Here is a 20468-nt window from a genome sequence, read left to right as displayed (position 1 = left end):
TTGGTGGGCAAGGGGCAGAGACTGAGATCCCCAGGTGTTTCCCCGATCACCCTCCTCCTGCTCCCGAATCTCCCATCTCATCAATATCATTATCTTGTGTTGAGTACTGAGTGAGGTCAGTTTTGCTTTTGATAGACAGTTTGATGCTCCAATTGTATCTGTGGGCCTCCAGAACCCACAATAAGGAATTCTTCTTTCTTCTGTTTTGCCTGGACATTTCCTGATTTGACAAGATAAAGTGGACCTATATCTCCTCACCTGTAACTTTAGGCTGATGTTGGTTGAGGGAGGAGCCAATGGTCCCTCCCTCCAGCCCCATACAAAATTTGGTGGTCAGGTACTGTTCTCATCATGATGTCCCATAGTACTTTTCTTTCATTGCCCCCACTAGGGTAAAAGGCAGCCACTGACTCATAAGTGAGGCAGTAGAAGGATCCTTTTGGGAGCACCAGTAGAGTGTTGTGGGTTTTCCAGGTTGCATGGCCGTGTTCCAGTAGCATTTTCTCCTGAAGAGGATCACAGCGACAGATGCAGAAGAAGAAGAAGAGTTTGGATTTATATCCCCCCTTTCTCTCCTGCAGGAGACTCAAAGGGGCTGACAATCTCCTTGCCCTTCCCCCCTCACAACAAACACCCTGTGAGGTGGGTGGGGCTGAGAGAGCTCCGAGAAGCTGTGACTAGCCCAAGGTCACCCAGCTGGCGTGTGTGGGAGTGCCCAGGCTAATCTGAATTCCCCAGATAAGCCTCCACAGCTCAGGTGGCAGAGCTAGGAATCAAACCCGGTTCCTCCAGATTAGATACATGAGCTCTTAACCTCCTACGCCACTGCTGCTCCTGGGGAATGCAGGGGAAACATCAGGAGAAAATGCTACTGGAACATGGCCATACAACCCAGAAAACCCACAACACCCTAGTGATTCCGGCCGTGAAAACCTTCGACAGGACCAGTAAAGTTGGGCCTTCAAAAATCTCGGCAGGGAGAATCAAGTTTACTTATTTTTGCACAGCCCCGCTTGAGTACTACTACTCTGTCTCATTTGTGCTGGATAACATGTTGGGCGCAGCTTAATAGAGAGATATGTTAAAACCAACATGCCAAACATTGATAATGGAAAAAAACCAAAGACGGGCTCATCAATTCTCCTGAATGCTGTTCGTTCCACTGGGACTGCAGAAGATCCTAAAAAATCTTTGATCCTAAAAAAAACCTGCGCCATAAATGCAAGTATTAAAATGGTTCTCAATCTCCCAATATTGTCAAAACAGACATATCAATATTGATATATATCAACAGCAGATGCTATACTCTGTTCCATAGAAAGATGATCAGTTGAGGCTCAGTGGTTAAGAAAATGGTATGCTTCCGCATTAGAATATAGTTCCGAAAGAATGTGAGAATTCCCATTCATTTTTAAATGCTGCCTTTGTCAAAACGATTATTTGGTGCATTATTGAACATAGTACTTTAATACAATAACATTTATGCCAAAATTCATTTCTTATTTTCAAACAAATGAGAGAAGCGAGGTAGGCATTAGGATCCAGGTGGAGTTTTCTACAACAAAGAAGGTCCAGCATGCTTTGGTCCGTGGTGGAGGAATAAATAATGTACTATCATCTTTATGTGGAACAGAGTATAACTGCTGAGATTTCCCTTTGCAAGCAATCATTCTGGACCATAACTTAGTGTATTTCAAATTCACAGAGTGATAGATTACTTGAATGGATGCCATGCGAAGAAAAAATATATATTATCAGGCAGTGTTGATAACCAAAAGCCCTTCTGGGATAGGGCGGGATATAAATCCAAAATAAATATATATAAATCCAAAATAAATAAAAGAACCCCGAGTTTCTACTCGGTTGGTTTGATCCATCCACACAAAGACCATCTTTGATCCAGTGATGTTCAGTGAAGGTTCAGAACGAGGTTCTGATACGCTTTCCTTTCGTGGTTCCACGAATGGTGCTGGGCGACATATTCCTTTGCCCTGGTCACAATCTCTCTCTGCAGAGATGGATCGCTGATCAGACTTTCAGACAGCTGAATGAACTCCTGAAAGGATAAAATGATGGGTTTTTTTTTTAAAAAAATGCTGTTTATTCATTTAAAACATTTACATCTTTCCTGAGAACTAGTGTGATATTGATAGCCTGGCCATCCTGGTCAATGCAAAAATATTACGAAGTCCAGATGGAACCCCTGGTGGTGAAAAGCTTTAAAGGGGGCTTGGACAGATTTATGGAGGAGAAGTCGATCTGCGGCTACCAATCTTGATCCTCCTTGATCTGGGATTGCAGCAGACCAGGCGCTCGGGAGCAGCAGCAGCAGCAGAAGGCCATTGCTTTCACAACCTGCATGTGAGCTCCCAAAGGCATTTGGTGGGCCACTGCGAGTAGCAGAGTGCTGGACTAGATGGACTCTGGTCTGATCCAACAGGCTCTTTCTTATGTTCTTAAGCACCATCAAGTTTCAGACACCTTAAAATAATCCTGTAGAGTTTTCAAGGCAAGAGAGTTTTGCCATTGTCTGCCTCTTCGTAGCAACCCTGGATTCCCTTGGTGGTCTACCACTGGAGTACTAACCAGGGTCGACCCTGCTTAGCTTCCAAGACCTGACAGAAACCGCAAGATCGAAAGGATGAAACATAAAGCAAAATGACAAATAGAGGGGAAAAAATGGGGGGAACCAAAGTGAAAAAGGAGAATCCATCTTCACATTTTATATCCGTCTTAAGATGTATTTGCCTCCAAGAAACATTTATACCTGGCCTGTCAGTTTTCCTTCCTTGTTGCTCTATCATTTCCCCTTCCTTTCCCCACCCCCCTATTGTTTGGTTCACAAATCTGCTGGCACAGTGCGGAGGATGTGGTGTGTTATGCTTTTTACTTGTATGATGAGGCAGAAAAGCTTAGAATAAAGCCCCCGCGAACCATGCTCTCCAGAGCAGAGTTATTCCATTCTAAGCCCATTGACTTCAATCGACTCTGAAGGGTGGAACTTGGTTTAGGCATGGATTGTAAGCCTCCCTATAAAAGTCTGCTGAAAGGTGCAAACTTTATCCATTTCCTGATGTGGTTGCATGATGCATTTTTCCCACAGCTACTTCATATTATTGGCATTATTTGTGCTACCGTTTCAAAAAAGGTCAGAAGGGTTTTTATTTCAATGCCAGAGCAATAGTCCCTTGACATTGACATGGTCTAGCAAAGGAATGCTAGACCAGATATGGGGCCCGCACGCACACACGGACCTCCTCAAGTGGAGGCTGCATGAAAATAATAAGGACGTGGAGAGCGGGCAAAGTTGCGGGATGGTTCGCAGGGCGAAAATCCCTGCGTAAACAAAACACAGCGGGAAAGCCCCACTGCGAAGCGAACAGCCACGTGGTAAGCAGGGCATGCATACGAGGCCAGTGTCTGGAATTTCAGATTCAGGTCACAGAGGCAAGAGTCATCTGGTCGTGACCCACCTTGGGGGAAGGGTTAGGGAGGGGGGAGGGGGCCCATCCTCTGGTCAAGGCCCACCCACCCTGGGGAGGAGGGGGAGAGAGGGGAAGGAGGGCCGTCATCCGATCATGGCCAACCTACCCTGGGGGGAAAGGGGAGGGAGGGGAAGGGGAGGGGATAAGGGGCTCATTATTTGGTTGTGGCCCACCTACCCACCCTGGGGGGAAGGGAAGAAGTGGAGAAAACTCTTAGAGGAGTTTTAGCCATTAGACGCCATCTGTTTGCTATTTTGAAATTTTATATTATTTATTTATTTATTTATTTATTGTTTCGGCTTTTATACCGCCCCATCCCCAAGGGGCTCTGGGCGGTGTACAGCACAAGCATAAATAAAATGAATTACTAAAATCTTTAAAACAGCGATACAAACATAATGATAATAATAATAGTAGACGTCCGACCAACCCCACTTGCTAAAAATTCTCCCCAGGAAAGAAAGGGGAGGAGGAGAGCTGACAAGTCATATTAGGTGGTGGCCTAGATGGAAAGGCCAACTGGGGAAAGACACCATATCAGTGACTGAATCCCTCCAAAGGCCCGGTGGAACAACTCCGTTTTGCAGGCCTCGCGGAACTTCATGGAGTCCGCCAGAGGCCAGAACAACTTGAGGTAGAGTCATTCCCACCAGGCTGTAGAAGGGCCGTAAAGGCCCTAGCCAGCGTGGAGGCCAGCCGCATCATTGAGGGGCCAGGGACCCGCTAATAAATTAGCCTCCACGGCCGGAGAGGCATTTTAGGGACATATGGGGTGTCACGGTCTCCGAGAAAATCCCCGAGGGTCCCAGGCGGCGTAGGGCCTTGAAGGTCAACACCAGCACCTTGAAGATGACCCGGAACTCCACCAGAGGCCAATGCAGCTAAAGAGCAACACAGGCTGAATGTGATAAGTAAATGGCGCTGCCTGTAAGTAAGTAGCGCGCCGCTGCATGTTGGATGGCAGCATTAGTCTCCGGATCAAGCGCAAGGGAAGACCCGCGTAGAAGCGAGTTACAATAGTCCAATCTGGGAGGTGACCGTTGCATGGATCACAGTGGCTAAGGTCGGCTTGGGAGAGGAAAGGAGCCAGCCGCCGAACCTGGCGAAGGTGGAAGAAGAGCAACCCACGGGTTACATGGGCCACCTGGGTCTCCATCCAGAGAGACAAGTCTAGGTGGACCCCGGAGCTCTTGCGCGCGGAGGAGGGTCGGAGCCAATGGGGACCCCTCCCACACCCGATGGCTGGAAGATCCTGTCCCCCTCGGCGGCGGCCGAGCCAGAGGATCTCCGTCTTCGATGGATCCAGTTTTAACCTGCTCTGCCGCAACCAACCAGCAACCGCCTCCAAACAGTGCTGGAGAGCCGCAGGGGCGGCGACCGCTCCCCCCTCCATCAACAGAATGAGCTGCGTGTCATCAGCGTACTGATGGCAGGTCAGCCCGAAACTCCGTACCAGTTGAGCAAGGGGTCGCATATAGATATTAAATAGATATTTATGATTTAAATATTATGTTTTAATTCGTACCGGTACTTATGTGCCGCCGTATTATCTGTTTTGTTGTTGTTGTAAACCGCCCTGAGCCCTCCGGGGGAAGGGCGGTCTATAAGTTTAACTATAAAAATAAATAAATAAATAAATAAATAAATAAATAAATAAATAAATAAATAAATGAATGAATGTTCACCATGCTGGCATTGGAGCATGAGGAGCATTTAGTATTGAGCACACATCACAGAGGGGACCCTTGGCGCAGGGCTGCTGGTTTTGTTGGGAGACACGTGTTCCTCGCGAACGCCCAACGTAAGGTAGCAGGAAATCGTTTGTATCGTAGTGATTTCCATTCCTCCATAAACCTTGAAAACTCTCATTGTTACCAAGGGACAGTCTAAATACTTACAACACATTTTTTGAAGCATTCATCCAACCTGCCAGTCGGGAAAAGCAAAGCCATGGCTGAATCTCTTAAGTGCAGAGCAAAATAAAAACACGACTGAGAGCAAAAAGATGCTTTCGCACTGTCGTTCAGAGCGTGCGTTTAGAGCCGCAGCTGAGCAGCTTGGAAATCCAACTGGTATTCAGACAAGGGTGGTTGGAATCTGGCAGTCTGATTTGAGTTCAGCTCGGCACGCGCTCAGGAGCGACTGGGGCGGTCTCTTGAGCTAACTGTGGCATTGCGGCAAGACTGAGAACGAGACTTCGTAGACGCTATCGATATTACAAAGAACAGATTACCGGCGGCAAAACGAAGGCTGGAGGTTCGAGCCAACCAAGCCCAAACAAGACCAGGGTGCAAATTTGTAAGCTCTTGTACAATATAGTACAGTGGTGGCGGATCTATGGCACGGGTGCCAGAGGTGGCACTCAGAGCCCTCTCTGTGGGCACTCACAGAGTGCTTCCCCCCACCCCACACACATCTAGGCTGGCCTGGGCTGCTGGGCTCGATTATTCGCATTAAACCTAAGACCTAGTTTTGGGGAAGCAGTGTGGGTAACCCTGTTAAGTGCTGTTAAACCCCACTGATTTTCACGCAAAGAACTAAAGCGTGATCCTTTACCTGGGAGTAAGCTCGGTTGCTGGCAATGGGGCTTGCTTCTGAGTAAACCCTCCAAGCTTACTCCCGAGTAACGCATGACTTGGAGCCAACCGTTTTCTTAAACTAAAACCTCAGCATTCAGGTTAAATTGCCGTGTCGGTAATTTGCGATAAATAAGTGAGTTTTGGTTTGCAATTTGGGCACTCGGTCTCGAACAGGTTTGCCATCACTGATATAGTAGATTCATCAGTCATTCATTATTATTGGAACTGGCAGGAAAGCCCATTTTACATTGCCATGAAACGGGCTCTAGACAGGGAGGAAGAGGGCAGCTGGGGGAGAGGGCAGGCTGGTGGCAGGTGTTCTGGCTGCCCGCCTTCTCCTAGCCCCCCTGCCAGTGCAGCTCCCCCCACTTTTCCTGCTGCCACGATCTCAACCCTGGGTTGCTGTGGGTGGGCTTGCTCCACAGCTTGTGATGCCGCTGCTCTGCCGCCATTCCGCACTGCTGCCACCAGGCAGGCCGAGGATACTTGTGAGGGTTGTGGGAGGGCAGGAGGGGAAGCAGGAGGGCTGTTGTGGTAGGGAGAGTGACGGTGGGCCCAGCAGGAAGGGCTTCATCCCACTGGGCAAGGCTTGCTGCTGGATCAAAGGAAGGCGGGCAGAGGACAGACGTCCCACCAATGGGCACACAGGAGTGCTTTCTGCACTTCACTTGGTGGGGGTGTTCAACATCGGAAGGTGGCGATTGGTCGCCACTCAGGGAATTACAGATGGTAAGACGGGGCAAGCTATTGGAACAGCAAAGCCAATACTGCTGCTATAGTTTCAATAGTTTTAAGGTTTTGTATTGTTTTAATTGGGGCTATTCGATTTGTTTTATTGTCTTGTTATTTGTTGTTGTACACCGCCCTGAGCCCTTCGGGGGGTGGGGCGGTTTATCAAATCGAATGAATGAATGAATGAATGAATGAATGAATGAATGAATGAATGAATGAATGAATGAATGAATGAATGAATGAATGAATGTACCCCTGCTTCTGTTTGCTGATGATGCAGTTGTACTTTCGCGCTCACGAGTCGGACTAAGGAGAGCTTTAGAGTGTTGTATAGAATACTGCACACTCAACAATTTGCAACTTAACTTAGATAAATCCAAAATCGTGGTATTTACCCATAAATGGAAAGCCACCAATTGGCGGGTAGGCCACAGTAGTTTCGAGCAGGTGCAGTCATATAAATACCTAGGGCTTACCTACCATCATAGGGCCTCCTGGACACTACATAGGAATCGGGCCATCTCATACGCTAAATTAAGTACCTCGGCCATTCTACGCTTCCTCTATAGGAAAAGGCCGAGGATACATCCCTGTAGCGTTGAGAGCATTTAATGCAAAAGTGAGTCAACAAATCGTTTATGCGATCCCCATCTGGATAGGGGCATTGAGTAGAGAGGTTGAAAGGGTCCAGTCCATACTCTGTATATAAAATCCTTGGCTTGCCCCATTCTATTCCCTATGCGGCCCTGTGCAAGAGCAGGCCAGCATTGGCTAAAACTCTGGCCTGGTGCCATTACATTTGAGTTTTGGGCCAGGATTTGCCATCGAGATGAACTGGACTATACATCCCAGGGACGCTCCATCCTCCCACACACAGCCCAGTGGTGGGTTAAAAAATCGAAGCCAAACTTAATGAGTTGGGCATTTCCTTAGAGGACCTACTAATGCTAACAGAGCAGGAGGTCTATGGGGCTATCAAGAAGAGACTTTTTTTGACAGAGGATTTCAGCAGATGCTAGAGGAAGCTAATAAAACCATTCCCCGATCTTTCTGGGAATACCTGTGGATAGATTAATTGTAGCCCAGTACCTTTGTCTCCCTGGTTGAGGCCCGGTGTATTAGAGCAATCACCTTAGCTGGGTGTAATGCCCTGCCTTCTTCCTTTAGCCTTGGACGCCACCTTGGAATTACATAAAGAAAGTAAATGCCCGTGTGGCATGGGTTCATAATGAAACAGTACCTCATATGCTGTTGAATTGTCCTTTTTATGAGATAGGTAGGAAGAAACACATAATCCCCTTCCTGCATGGAAGTGAAGGCATTACAGATAAACAGAAGGTTATATATCTTTTAAACAGCCACAACTACGAGCTGTTGGAAGCGGTGGCTAAATTTTTAAATGGTGTTATTTCAACTCGTCAAATTGTAAAGTTGTAAGGGCTGTTATTATCTTGCTAAGTTAATCTTAAACAATTTATATGCCATTAAAGGTATTCGAAATCGAATCGAATGAATGAATGAATGAATAAATACATGCTGTTTTCCTCTTCTACTCGACACATCGCAACTTGGGCAGTCTGTGGCTCATAAGTTGAATCTTGTGAAAATGCTATTTAATAAGATTGGGGTGGTGGTGGTACTGGTGCTAAAATTTAGTTGTGTAAATTTTCATCTGGCCAGCTGTGATCTGGAACCCTGGCTCTGTGTATCTCTAGCAAGGGAGGGTTGGTATCAGGTCTTGAGACTGAAGTCAATAAGCGGACTCTGGATGCTGGATCAGAAGTCTTTGTTGATAACAGCTAGGACCTGGCTTTCAGAAAGCCCGTTCTGCCAAATTACTAAAGTACACTTGCCTTTACCCCCTGGGAGTTCCTGCCATAAATCCCCCCTCCCGGTTTCCCAAGGAATGTGAGAATAATCCAGCGGAATAAAGATGTTTGGGAGTTAAGCGTCTCAAGGCCAGCGCAGTGACAGTTCTCAGCCACCTGCCACCCCCTCCCGCTGGTAAGGTGCCAGGGTCGCTCCTACTTATCCACAGTTGCAAGCATCAAAGGAAAACGAAAGGAAAAAGGTCCATTAACAAACCAGGTCCATTAACATCATATATTTTCTCAACCAGGTGTGAAACCAGTGGTGGGATCCAAAAGTTTTAGTAACAGGTTCCCACGGTGGTGGGATTCAAACTGTGGCGTAGCGCCAATGGGGCTGGGCGGGGCATGATGGGGGCATGGCCGGGCATTCCTGGGGCGGGGCATTCCTGGGTGGGGCTGTGGCAAGGACGCAGCAGCTGCGCCGGTCCTTGGGTGGGAAATGAATGCAAGCAGGCGCAGGCTGCCACGCACGCCGGTGCCCCTCCTGCTAGACTGCTTCAAGTTCTGCGTGCTACTGCTGAGAGGAGGGGCGTAACTAAGGCAAAAATCACGTGGCAAAATCACCCATTAGTAACCCCCTCTTGGCACACAAAAATAATTAGTAACCTACTCTCGGGAATCCGTGAGAACCTGCTGGATCTCACCTCTGTGTGAAACCCCATACCTATCCCCTGCCCTTTGATGGCAGGAGGGAAGACGTCCTGACTCTGACTTTCTCTGCGGAGGCATATCTTTGGTGGTCTCCCATCCAGCTACCAGCCCCATTACCCCTCCCATAGACAGAGCTGCACCTGTGGGTGCAATTGGCAGTTTTGCCATAATACTGTATTTACATTTTGAGATCAATACTCGGAATGCTTCTACCGCACTGTCCCTCCAAGGACCTGTGCAAACAATGTCAAAAAAAACACAACTCTCGACTTCCATCCTTTCGCATGCACGCCATTTTCTTGAAAATTCTTCACCGTATCCTAATTAATTAGCAGTTTTAATCAGGTCTCTGAAAAGGAGGAGGCGGGTGAATTAATCCTGTTGATTCCATAAATTAGATTTCAGCCTCTGCCAAGACTACGTTCATACTAATTCTTCTCCCCCCACCCCCATCCAAAAAAGCCCAGATTAAATAAAATGGCGAAGTGCAAAATGCATTTTCTTTCTCAACTTTTTTTTGCGTGTGGTTTGCCTTATGATTAATGCATGCTATTAAGCAGAGTCATGGGAAGGTGGATTCTCTATTTTCATTAGTCTTGGGCAGACCTTTCCCGTTCCCCCCCTCGCCCTGCTCTCTTTTTAATTGCCCGGGCCTAACATTTTTCTCCCTGGAGGGTTCATGGTCCCCCGTAGTCTTTACAAATGAACCCTCTGATGACAAATGCAATTGGGTTTCTGTGATAAGAAACCCGCCTTAAAAACAAAAAAAAGGAGTCTGGCTCCCCTGTGGGGGTTATAGAGACAAAGGAGTTTTTACAACTGACCTTAAGATGGAGGGTCTAAGGCAAATAGGTCTTGGTTTTGCAATTCTGCCTAGCAATAACAGAGACTCCGCATTGAGCAGGTTCAAATAACTTGTTTGCCTGCAGCTCATTGGGTGGGGGATATATTATTCTGCCTCATTTCTAAGGATAAGTAACCTGTGCGGGTTAGGCTGGGAATGTGTGATTGGCCAAGGTCCCCCAGCAAGCTTCCATGGCATGAATGGGGATTTGAACCTGGGTTTCCCAGATCTTAGTCCAGCACTTTAGCCACTGCACCACATGGGCTCTCCAGCAGTGGCGGGGCTACCAGGGGTGGGGGCGGTGCGCCACACACCAGGCGCACGGCTTTGGGTCACGTGGGGGGCAGAAAATTCCCCCCTCCCCCTCCCCCCCAGCTCACCCCCGTGACACCCCCCACACTTACTTTAACAAATGGAGCAGGCTAGAGAAGAGGTCTGCCTGTGTTCCCTTCCAGGCTGCAAACAGCCTGGTGGGAACTACATTTCCCAGGAGACCTTGGGAAATGTAGTTCCCATCAGGTCATTTGCAGTCTGGAAGAGAACAGGCAGGCCTCTTCTCCAGTAACCTGGAGTAAAGTAACCTGTGCTTGAATCTCAAATGCCTCTCTACTTATAAGCATCATCAGGGAGGGCTCATAATTATTTTCCTACTTCTGCATGCTGTTTGTTGTAAATGGCTCTGGAAAAATGGCCATCTCGCTCAGGTTTCACCTGTTTGGCTAGGTGGTAGATATAAGTAGAGCTTTCTCCCGTTTGCCACCAGTTTTCATGCTCATTGTAGGTTTTAAAAAATGGAATCTCTAACCCTTTTTGTTGTGGAGATATAAGGGGAAAGCCATATCCCTGCAACGAAAGGGACTAGATTATTTTTTGGTTAAAATGAAAACTGAGAATTCAGAGTAACTGTTCATGTATTTTCATAACTTTATATGATTCCAACAACATTCAATTTCCAATATTTTTGAAGTCCTGATGGTGCGGGGATGTATGGTCACTGCTGGGAGACCAAGGCACAGTAACTGTGGGGAAATCTGCCACGTGCAAGCCATACTGCTGCTATGCTGTATCAGACAATTACTGCTGAAATCAATGAACGGCAACACTTTGACCCATGCATTTGACTGTTACCTGAGGACTTGAATATAATAATCCTGTAGCTTTATGCGTGATTATTGCAGCATTCCCAGGGATATTTCTTGCCAGGACTGGAACTTTTAGATTCATTGCCTGAAAGACAGCACAAAGGAGGGGGAAAATGGTGCTACTTGTGTTAGAATATTTGGCATCTTTGGTATATTTGGTAAGTTCTTTCAGGAGTAAGATAGCTGCACCATATGGTTTGTTTCTGTTAAGGCAGGGCAGGTGAGCTGTTAATGGGTTGATTGGGGGTCACCTTCATTGTCTGCATATTATGGTCTAGCTTTGTATGCTCCTATCCTCCTACCTCTACCTCCGCCTCTCCTCCTTTATCCTTATGCTGTGTTGTTGATGCTGATTTTCCTGTTTGATTACTGGGTAAACTGTCTGCTTGCTTGTGCATCATGCACAAGACAATTTTTGTCTCCCTCTTTTGTTAAGCATATTTTGCAGCCTGACTTTTTACATCCAGAACCTTATTAAAGGATGATTCCTTCTTTATAACTCTGCTGCGTTTTACTCTACTGAGAACTGGGTAAATTCAGTTCTTCTATCAAGCTGAGATGGTGACTTTGAAGCAGGAAGAACAGTGGTTGCAAAGGAAAAGCCAGAATGTCGAGAACTTCACTCGACAGGCAAACACATCTCTGCGAGGATCGAAACGTCCAAGAACCGAAGGGACTGGCCAGTATTTCTCATCTGTAAATGTTTACGACCCGTTGCCCTCTGAAGTGATGCTTCCACACCAGAAGCGAGATGCGTTGCGTTGTCACGATGTCTGAAAGGAGGGTACGTTACCTTAACCTGCTACAGTTTCTAACAATTCTACTGGACCCACACGGTGGACACTTTAACTGGCTGTTCGTGACATCTCTTATCATACTAGAACCTTGTAACTACTCTTCTTTAACTTCAGAGAAACATCTGCCCAATCAGCTGCATTCATTCTATTTTATTCATTCTATTCTATTTTAGGGAGCAGCAGTGGCGTAGGAGGTTAAGAGCTCGTGTATCTAATCTGGAGGAACCGGGTTTGATTCCCAGCTCCGCCGCCTGAGCTGGGGAGCCTTATCTGGAGAATTCAGATTAGCCTGTACGCTCCCACACACGCCAGCTGGGTGACCTTGGGCTAGTCACAGCTTCTCGGAGCTCTCTCAGCCCCACCTACCTCACAGGGTGTTTGTTGTGAGGGGGGAAGGGAAAGGAGATTGTAAGCCCCTTTGAGTCTCCTACAGGAGAGAAAGGGGGGATATAAATCCAAACTCCTCCTCCTCCTCCTCCTTCTTCATTGCTTTATTTGTATTTCTCATCATTCAGGAAAGTGTTGGGGGTCCCCATGGCAGAAGCGGAGCTTCCATGGGGACACATGGGGACTTTTGCCCAGGACGGATAGGACAGGGCGTATTGGGGGTGGGGTGGCCCTCTACATCAAAGAGAGCATAGTGTCACATAAAATAGACAATGCAGGGGGAGCTGATTCCTCTACAGAAGCACTGTGGATATCAATACCAGGGGTGAAGCAAAGTTTAACAGTAGGAATATATGATCGTCCCCCTGACCACAAAGTGCACAAGAGGATTCTGAGATGGAAAAAGAAATTAGAGAGGCCAACAAAAAGCAAAATATGTAATTAGTAATGGTGATTTTAACTATCCCCACATAAACTGGAAAAAATGCATGTTCAGGTCAAAGTAAGGAGAGAACCATCCTGGATATGCCAAATCACTGTGGCTTAGATCAGATGGTTATAGAACCAACCAGGGGATATGTGATCCTAGATCTAATTCTATGTGGGACGCAGGACCTGGTGCGGGAAGTCAGTGTTGTTGAGCCGATAGGGAACAGCGACCACAATGCTGTCAGATTCAGTATCTCTGCCATGCGAACAAGTGACAACTACTAATGTAGTTACATTTGCCTTCAAGAAAGGGAAATTTCTCAAAGATGAGGGGGATGATGCATGCAGGAAGCTGAAAGGGAAAATCAAGAGAGTCAAAAATGTCCAAGGTGCTTGGAGGTTATTTAAAAACACAGTCTTAAAAAAGCTCAGCTGGAATGTGTTCATGAGGTTAGGAAAGGCAGCAGCCCAGTCAAAAAGAAAGCCACCAAGGTTAACAAAGGAGGTTGAGGGAATTATGAGGAAAAAAAGATGGCTTTTAGAAAATGGAAGTCCAACTTAACTGATAGAAAGAATACCAGAGAGGAGCACAAATGGTGGCAAAAGAGAAACTCAAGTTAGCTGTAAGGGGAGGCAAAAAAAGGATTATGAGGAACGCATGGCTGCGAACATCAAGACTAGCAACAAACAGTTCTTCAAGTACATCAAAAGCAGGAAGCCAGCTAGGGAAGCGGTAGGCCCGTTAGATGAAGGAGGAACAAAAGGTGTGCTAAAAGATTAGTAGGGGAAGTGCAGAGAAGCTGAATAGATTCTTTGCATCTGTCTTCACCCAAGAGGAGGTGAGGAAAATTCCTGCCACCTGGGCCAAGCTTCTTAGGAGGTGAATCCGAGGAACTAGCGAAGTTAGTGGTAGACAAGGAAGAAGTTCTGGCAGCCATTGGAAATAAACTAAATGCTGCCAAATCCTAGCTGGCCCAGATTGCATTCATCCAAGAGTTCTTAAAGAGCTCAAGCGTAGAAGTACTGATGTTCTCCACATTAATATGCAACTTATCCCTGAAAATCAGGCTCCCATCCCTGAAGACACAGAAGATGGCCATTGTCACGCCAATCTTTAAGAAAGGGTCTAGGGGGGACCCGGGAAATTACAGGCCAGTCAGTTTGACATCTGTTCCGGGTGAATTGGTAGAATCTATCATTAAAGATAAAATTATTAAACATGTAGAAAAGCAAGACCTGCTGAGGAAGAGTCAGCATGGCTTTTGTAGAGGCAAGTCCTGTCTTACAAACTTACTAGAGTTCTTTGAGGGTGTAAACAGACATGTGGATAAGGGGGAACCAGTGGACATTGTCTGCTTGGATTTCCAAAAGGCTTTTGACAAAGTTCCTCACCAGAGACTGTTGAGAAAACTCAGCAATGAAGGAATAAGAGGGGAAGTCCTCCTATGGATTAAAAACTGGTTGAGGAACAGGAAACAAAGGTGTAGGTATAAATGGGAAGTTCTCACAATGGAGAGATGTAGGGAGTGAATTGTCCCCCAAGGATCCGTTTTGGGACCAGTGCTCTTTAACTTATTCATAAATGACCTGGAAGTAGGGGTGGAAGTAGTGTGGTGGCCAAGTTTGCAGATGATACCAAATTAGCCAGGGTGGTAAGAACCACACAAAAGGATTATGAAGAGCTCAAAGCGGACCTTGATAAATTAGGTGAGTGGGCTAAGAAATGGCAAATGCAGTTCAATGTAGCCCAATGTAAAGTGATACGCGTGAGGGGCAAAAAAATCCAAACTTCACATACTGCGCTGAGGGGTCAGTACTATCAGTCTGAGACCAGGAAGGGGATTTAGGCGTCTTAGTTGATAGTTCCATGGGAATGTCAACTCAATGCATGGCTAGCGGTGAAAAAAGGCAAACTCTATGCTGGGGATAATTAGGAAAAGGAATTGAGAATAAAAAACTGCAAAGATTGTCATGCCCTTATATAAAGCAGAGTAGATGCGACCGCGCCAGGAGTACTGTGTTCAATTCTGGTCGCATACATCATCAAAAAGGATATCGAAAGAGATAGAAAAAAATGCAGAGAAGAGACGCGAGGATGACTGAAGAGTTGGAGCACCTTCCTTATGAGGGAGGCTGCAGCGTTTGGGACTCTTTAGTTTGGAGAGGAGAGCGTCACAGGGGGGGGATATGATTGAAGTCTATAAAATTATGCATGGGGTAGAAAATGTTGACAGAAGGGCATTTTTCTCTCTTTCTCACAATACTAGAACCAGGGGGCATTCATTGAAAATGGTGGGGGGAAAGAATTAGGACTAATAAAAGGAAACACTTCTTCATGCAACGTGTGATTGGTGTTTGGAATATGCTGCCACAGGAGGTGGTGATGGCCACTAACCTGGATAGCTTTAAAAAGGGCTTGGACAGATTTATGGAGGAGAAGTCAATCTATGGCTACCAATCTTGATCCTCCTTGATCTGAGATTGCAAATGCCTTAGCAGACCAGGTGCTCAGGAGCAGCAGCAGAAGGCCCTTGCTTTCACATCCTGCATGTGAGCTCCCAAAGGCACCTGGTGGGCCACTGCGAGTAGCAGAGAGCTGGACTAGATGGACTCCGGTCTGATCCAGCAGGCTAGTTCTTATGTTCTTATGTTCTTAGGAGTCTGCCCATCACCCGGCACAAAAAGAAATCTGGACCACCTCTATTGTTCCTCCACTTCCAACGGTCTATTTCATGGCAGCCAACTCATCTCCTCTTGTATTGCTCGGCTCCTCCCTGCTCCTATTAATAATCCCTCACAACTGGCTGTGATTCTTCATTCCATTCAGGTCTAATCAATACTTTCCCTCTAAGTGCTTGGCATTCCTCCTCTCCTGCCCATCAGCTTTTCAAGGTCAAAACCGGCCCTCTTTTGTCCCTGTTCTCTGGCGCAAAAGGCAGAAAGCTGCCAGGATTCGACTCGAGAAGGGGAAAAAACCCTCAATTCACATCCCATTCATTAGATTTAACACCAAGGATCCTTTTCCCAACACAATGGGACTTTGGAGAAGCCTCCTCTTAGATGTCATCTGTGATGGTCGCCTCAAAAAAGCCAAATTGCTAGCTCCTTTGGCCAGTCGCAAAAAGAATTCCTTTTTGACAGCACCCAGGGCTGCTGCGATACAGCTGCCTCTGTCACTTTTGTGATTAATAGCTTCATATTTGGCTGCCGACTTGCATTGTGTAGAGTTGGTGTTGTGTTCTCCCTTTGTGCTCTTCTGAGATCTCCTCCGATGAGCCCGCAGGCAGGCATCTCAGTACATAGGCTTTAAGAAACTTCAGAAATGGACAGGCAGGTTACATTGAACCCCCATGTTCAGTGAAAGTGTACCTGCAATTGCTCCTTGTTGGGGTAAGATAACAACAGGAAAAGGCTGGGTCCCATGCAGTGGTGGGATCCAAAAATTTTAGTAACAGGTCCCCAAGGTGGTGGGATTCAAAGTGTGTTGTAGCCCCAATGGGGCTGGGCGGGGCACGGCTGGGGCTTGGCTGGGCATTCCAGGGGTGTGGCATTCCTGTGCGGGGCTGTGGCAAGGACGCAGCCACTGCGCCGGTCCTTGGGCGGGAAATGAATGCATGCAGGCGCAGGCTGCCACGCACGCCGGTGCACCTCCTGCTAGACTGCTTCAAGTTCTGCTCGCTACTGCTGAGAGGAGGGGCGTAACTAAGGCAAAAATCACATGGCAAAATCACCCATTAGTAAGCCTCTCTCGGCACACACAAATAATTAGTAACCTACTCTCAGGAACCTGTGAGAACCTGCTGGATCCCACCTATGGTCCCATGTATGAATCTTACTAGGCACTTGGTTGACCACTGGGTGATGAATTAGATCGGCAGTTGGTCTCTGGGGCTTCCGACACTGCCTAGGCAGATGCCAGAAGATTTGGGGGACTGTGATGTCACTTCAGGGTGATGACCTGGGGAGCTCTCCTAATCTCTACGATAAAAGTCCATAGAGACAAGGGGGGATTCCTAGAGCCCATTTCCCCCTCTTTCCTCAGTTTCTTGAGGGTGGAAGATTGGGGTTGGTGAAGGGGAATTGCTCAAATCCTGACTAATGCATGGAGCTCCCTGGGCAGGGTTGACAACCTCCAGGTATTGGCTGGAGACTTCCTGTTATTAAAACTGACCTCCAGGTGATAGAAATCAAGTCCTCTGGAGGACATGGTTGCTTTGGAAGGTGGACTTTATGGTATTATACCCTGCTGAGGTCCATCCACAAACCCCATCCTCCCCAGACTCCACCCCCAAAATCTCCAGGGGTTTCCCAACCCAGGGCTCAGGTGGCAACACTCCTATCTGTCTGGGGTGCTGTGTGGTTTCCGGGCTGTATGGCCGTGTTCTAGCAGCATTCTCTCCTGATGTTTTGCCTGCATCTGTGGCTGGCATCTTCAGAGGATCTCAGATCAGCCACTAGAACACGGCCACACAGCCCGGAAACCACACAGCACCCCAGTGATTCCAGCTGTGAAAGCCTTCGATGTCTGTCTGTCAGTCAGTCCGTCCGTCCGTCCGTCCATCCTTCTAACACAGTGGTTCTCAACCTGGGGGTCGGGACCCCTTTGGGGGTCGAATGACCCTTTCACAGGGGTCGCCTAAGACTCTCTGCATCAGTGTTCTCCATCTGTAATATGGATAAATGTTAGGGTTGGGGGTCGCCACAACATTAGGAACTGTATTAAAGGGTCACGGCATTAGGAAGGTTGAGAACCAATGGTCTAACAGCCCACCTGCCTGTCCATTCATTCATCCATCCGTTCATCCATCCGTTCATCCATCCGTTCATCCATCTATCTATCTATCTATCTATCTATCTATCTATCTATCTATCTATCTATCTATCTATCTATCTATCTATCTATCTATCTATCTATCTATCTATCTATCTATCTATCTATCTATCATCTATCTACCTACCTACCTACCTACCTACCTACCTACCTACCTACCTTATCATCTGTCTGTCTATCACCTACCTACCTACCTACCTACCTACCTACCTACCTACCTACCTACCTACCTACCTTTCTTTCGCTGTCAGGGCACATGAAGAAATTTTTACAAACCTTAATTCCGAAGTTGCTTCCTTCCCCACTTCCCACCCAGCATTTTCTACTCTCACTTCCACAGCTACCGTTCAGCAAGCTCTGCCCTAGTTCTGCCCGTCTCCTACATGCATGAAAAGGCCTTCAAGTATCCACCAGTTAAATGCCCTTTCATGAGCAGTCTCTGACCCGGTCTCAGCCCTCCCCTCCAATCTATGACCACAAAAGGTTTGGGGATTTTCTTCTGTTTAATCCCACAGAGAAATGCTGATCTCTGAAGGGAGCTACCCAGCAGCGTGAGACCTTCCCCTATCCTTGGGTAAAGTCCGGAGGTGAAAGATTAGAACTCGGTCCCTTTGCAACCAAGGGAGCAGGATTTATCATGCCCTCGTTTTTGACCCCAATTCTTCATTTTTGCTTATTGCAACTCTTTGCTCACCCGCGACCCCTCGCTCATCCCCTTTTTGACTCCTGATGCCACATTTTCACTTACTGGACTTTGCAAAAGCTCAGAATAGCTTGCCGGATTGAAACGGCTCTTGAGAAGTTTAATTTTCCTAATGCCTGTTGGAAATCCCCTTTTCTGAATTTGCAGGAATGCTTCGCTAAGGTTCTTAGTGTGATCGCTTTGGAGAGGAAATACCCTGAGGGGTTTAGACTGAAGAAAATGCAGCCGAGGACAGAAGGCGACTGACTTCTTTGCGAAAATATCCTCTTCCCTTCCGAAAGCTATCCTGAAAGTGAAGACCAATCTGACTAAAAGTAGTAATCTAATTAGTTTGAAAAGAATGATTAAAAATAAAAAAGCAAAGATGTTTTAAAATCAATCAAGCAGCAAATTAATAGGAAGGGTTGTGGCACTAAGTATTCCAAAATCAGATTATGGAGTTAAAGCACACCACCCAAATATTGGCCTTTCGGCATGCGTTATTTACAACAGATCTTGCTGCCAAATGCTTTGTTGTGGTGGTGGTTCTTTTAATTCCATGTGTTTCCCCCCTCTGGTTCCAGAAACATTTCCCTTTCATTTTTCTCTGTTGTTTTCCTGAGCACTTTTACCATGTTTTTCCCCCTATCAAAGCCAGCTTCCTTTGAGCACACAATCATGTAGAAACAGTCTTTATTTCTCCACCCCACCAAAGAAGTGGCCCCAATCCAGACCCCATGTAGCCACCCAATTTCCCCTACAGCCAATTTCTCTTCCCTCTCTTTTTTTAAAAAAAGAATTTATTCATTTCATCAATTCTAACAATAAACAAAACAAAAAACAAAATGTAATACAATCAGTTGTTGGATACAATCGTTGGATACAGTTGTTGGATACAATCGTTGTGGTGACCTTCCTCCTCTGTCTTTCCTCGCAGAATTGAAAAAAGACAGAATTGAAATACAGCCGTCATGAGACACTCCCACGGTCCCCCCGTTTTGCATTTTGCCAAAGTGGAACCTTCCCGGGCATCTGTCCATCTATGTCTCTCCGCCTCCCAAGCTTCCACAATGGTTATCGTCAACAAAGGGACCCGGGACACGGCTCTTTCATTATTCACTTCATTTATTTTGATACAATATTTGAAACCACTTCATTAAATTTCATTTTGGAACATCTCGTCATCCCCCCCCCCCCCTTCCTCGCCTCTGCCTGGCTGCCACAGATAATGTAATAACCGCAATAAACAACCGGGCAAGTTCCCCATTGAAAGGCAGGCAAGAACGGGGCTTAATTTGATTTATTGATCACGGGTGGTCTACCATCTTCAGAAGAAAGAACGAAAGAAAGAGGGGCCATCGGCACGAAACTGCTCATTTGCAAACCCATCAGTTGGCGACAAGGTTTAAATATCTCCAGCAATTAAATTTTACGCCAGGCGGCGACTGGCAGAGCAAAAGAGAGAGATGATTGCTTGGTATGAGGACTCAGGCCCAAAGTATGAACAGCGGTATAGAAACACTGAAACCCTCTTTATTTTAGGACATTTTTACCTTCTCTTCTTCCAAGGAGTTCTGCATATGTGGTTCTCCATTCTGTCATTTTATCCTCACAATAACCTTGTGTGGTAGGCAAGGCAGAGAGAGAGAGAGAGACTGCTGCAAGGTCACCCAGTAACTTTGCATCATAAGGTAGAGATTCGAACCCAAGACTCCTAGATCCTAGTCTGACAATCTAACTGCTAAATATTCTTTTTAGATATATGTACGTTAGCTATTGACAATCACTGGGACTCACCTAGAGTGTGGAAACACATCTGGTTCACCAGATAAGCCTCAGCCACTCAGGTGGAGGAGTGGGGAATCAAACCTAGTTCTCCATATTAGAATCCACTTGCTCTTAACCACTACACCACACTGGCTCTCACTCCATCCTTTGATGGCATATTCCTCATTTTAATCACTCACCACGTAAAACATAGGTGTCAAACTCGCAGCCCTCCAGATGTTATGGACTACAGTTCCCATCATCCACTGCC

The 20468-nt window shown here is 46.7% G+C and overlaps 1 protein-coding gene across 1 annotated transcript in view; it reads right to left on the bottom strand.

The window, feature by feature from the left end:
* Positions 1–16857: 16857 nt before the first annotated feature.
* Positions 16858–20468, bottom strand: part of DEF6 (DEF6 guanine nucleotide exchange factor) — a 28030-nt gene continuing 24419 nt past the window's right edge. The window contains exon 12 of the mRNA XM_048513857.1: positions 16858–16962. Within this exon, the coding sequence (XP_048369814.1) occupies positions 16858–16962 (105 nt within the window). The remainder of the gene's footprint in view (positions 16963–20468) is intronic.

Source organism: Sphaerodactylus townsendi, linkage group LG13 (assembly GCF_021028975.2).
Source record: "Sphaerodactylus townsendi isolate TG3544 linkage group LG13, MPM_Stown_v2.3, whole genome shotgun sequence".
Classification (NCBI taxonomy): domain Eukaryota; kingdom Metazoa; phylum Chordata; class Lepidosauria; order Squamata; family Sphaerodactylidae; genus Sphaerodactylus; species Sphaerodactylus townsendi.
The sequence above is the reverse complement of the archived record's forward strand: the minus strand, read 5'-3'. Positions and strand labels throughout refer to the sequence as shown.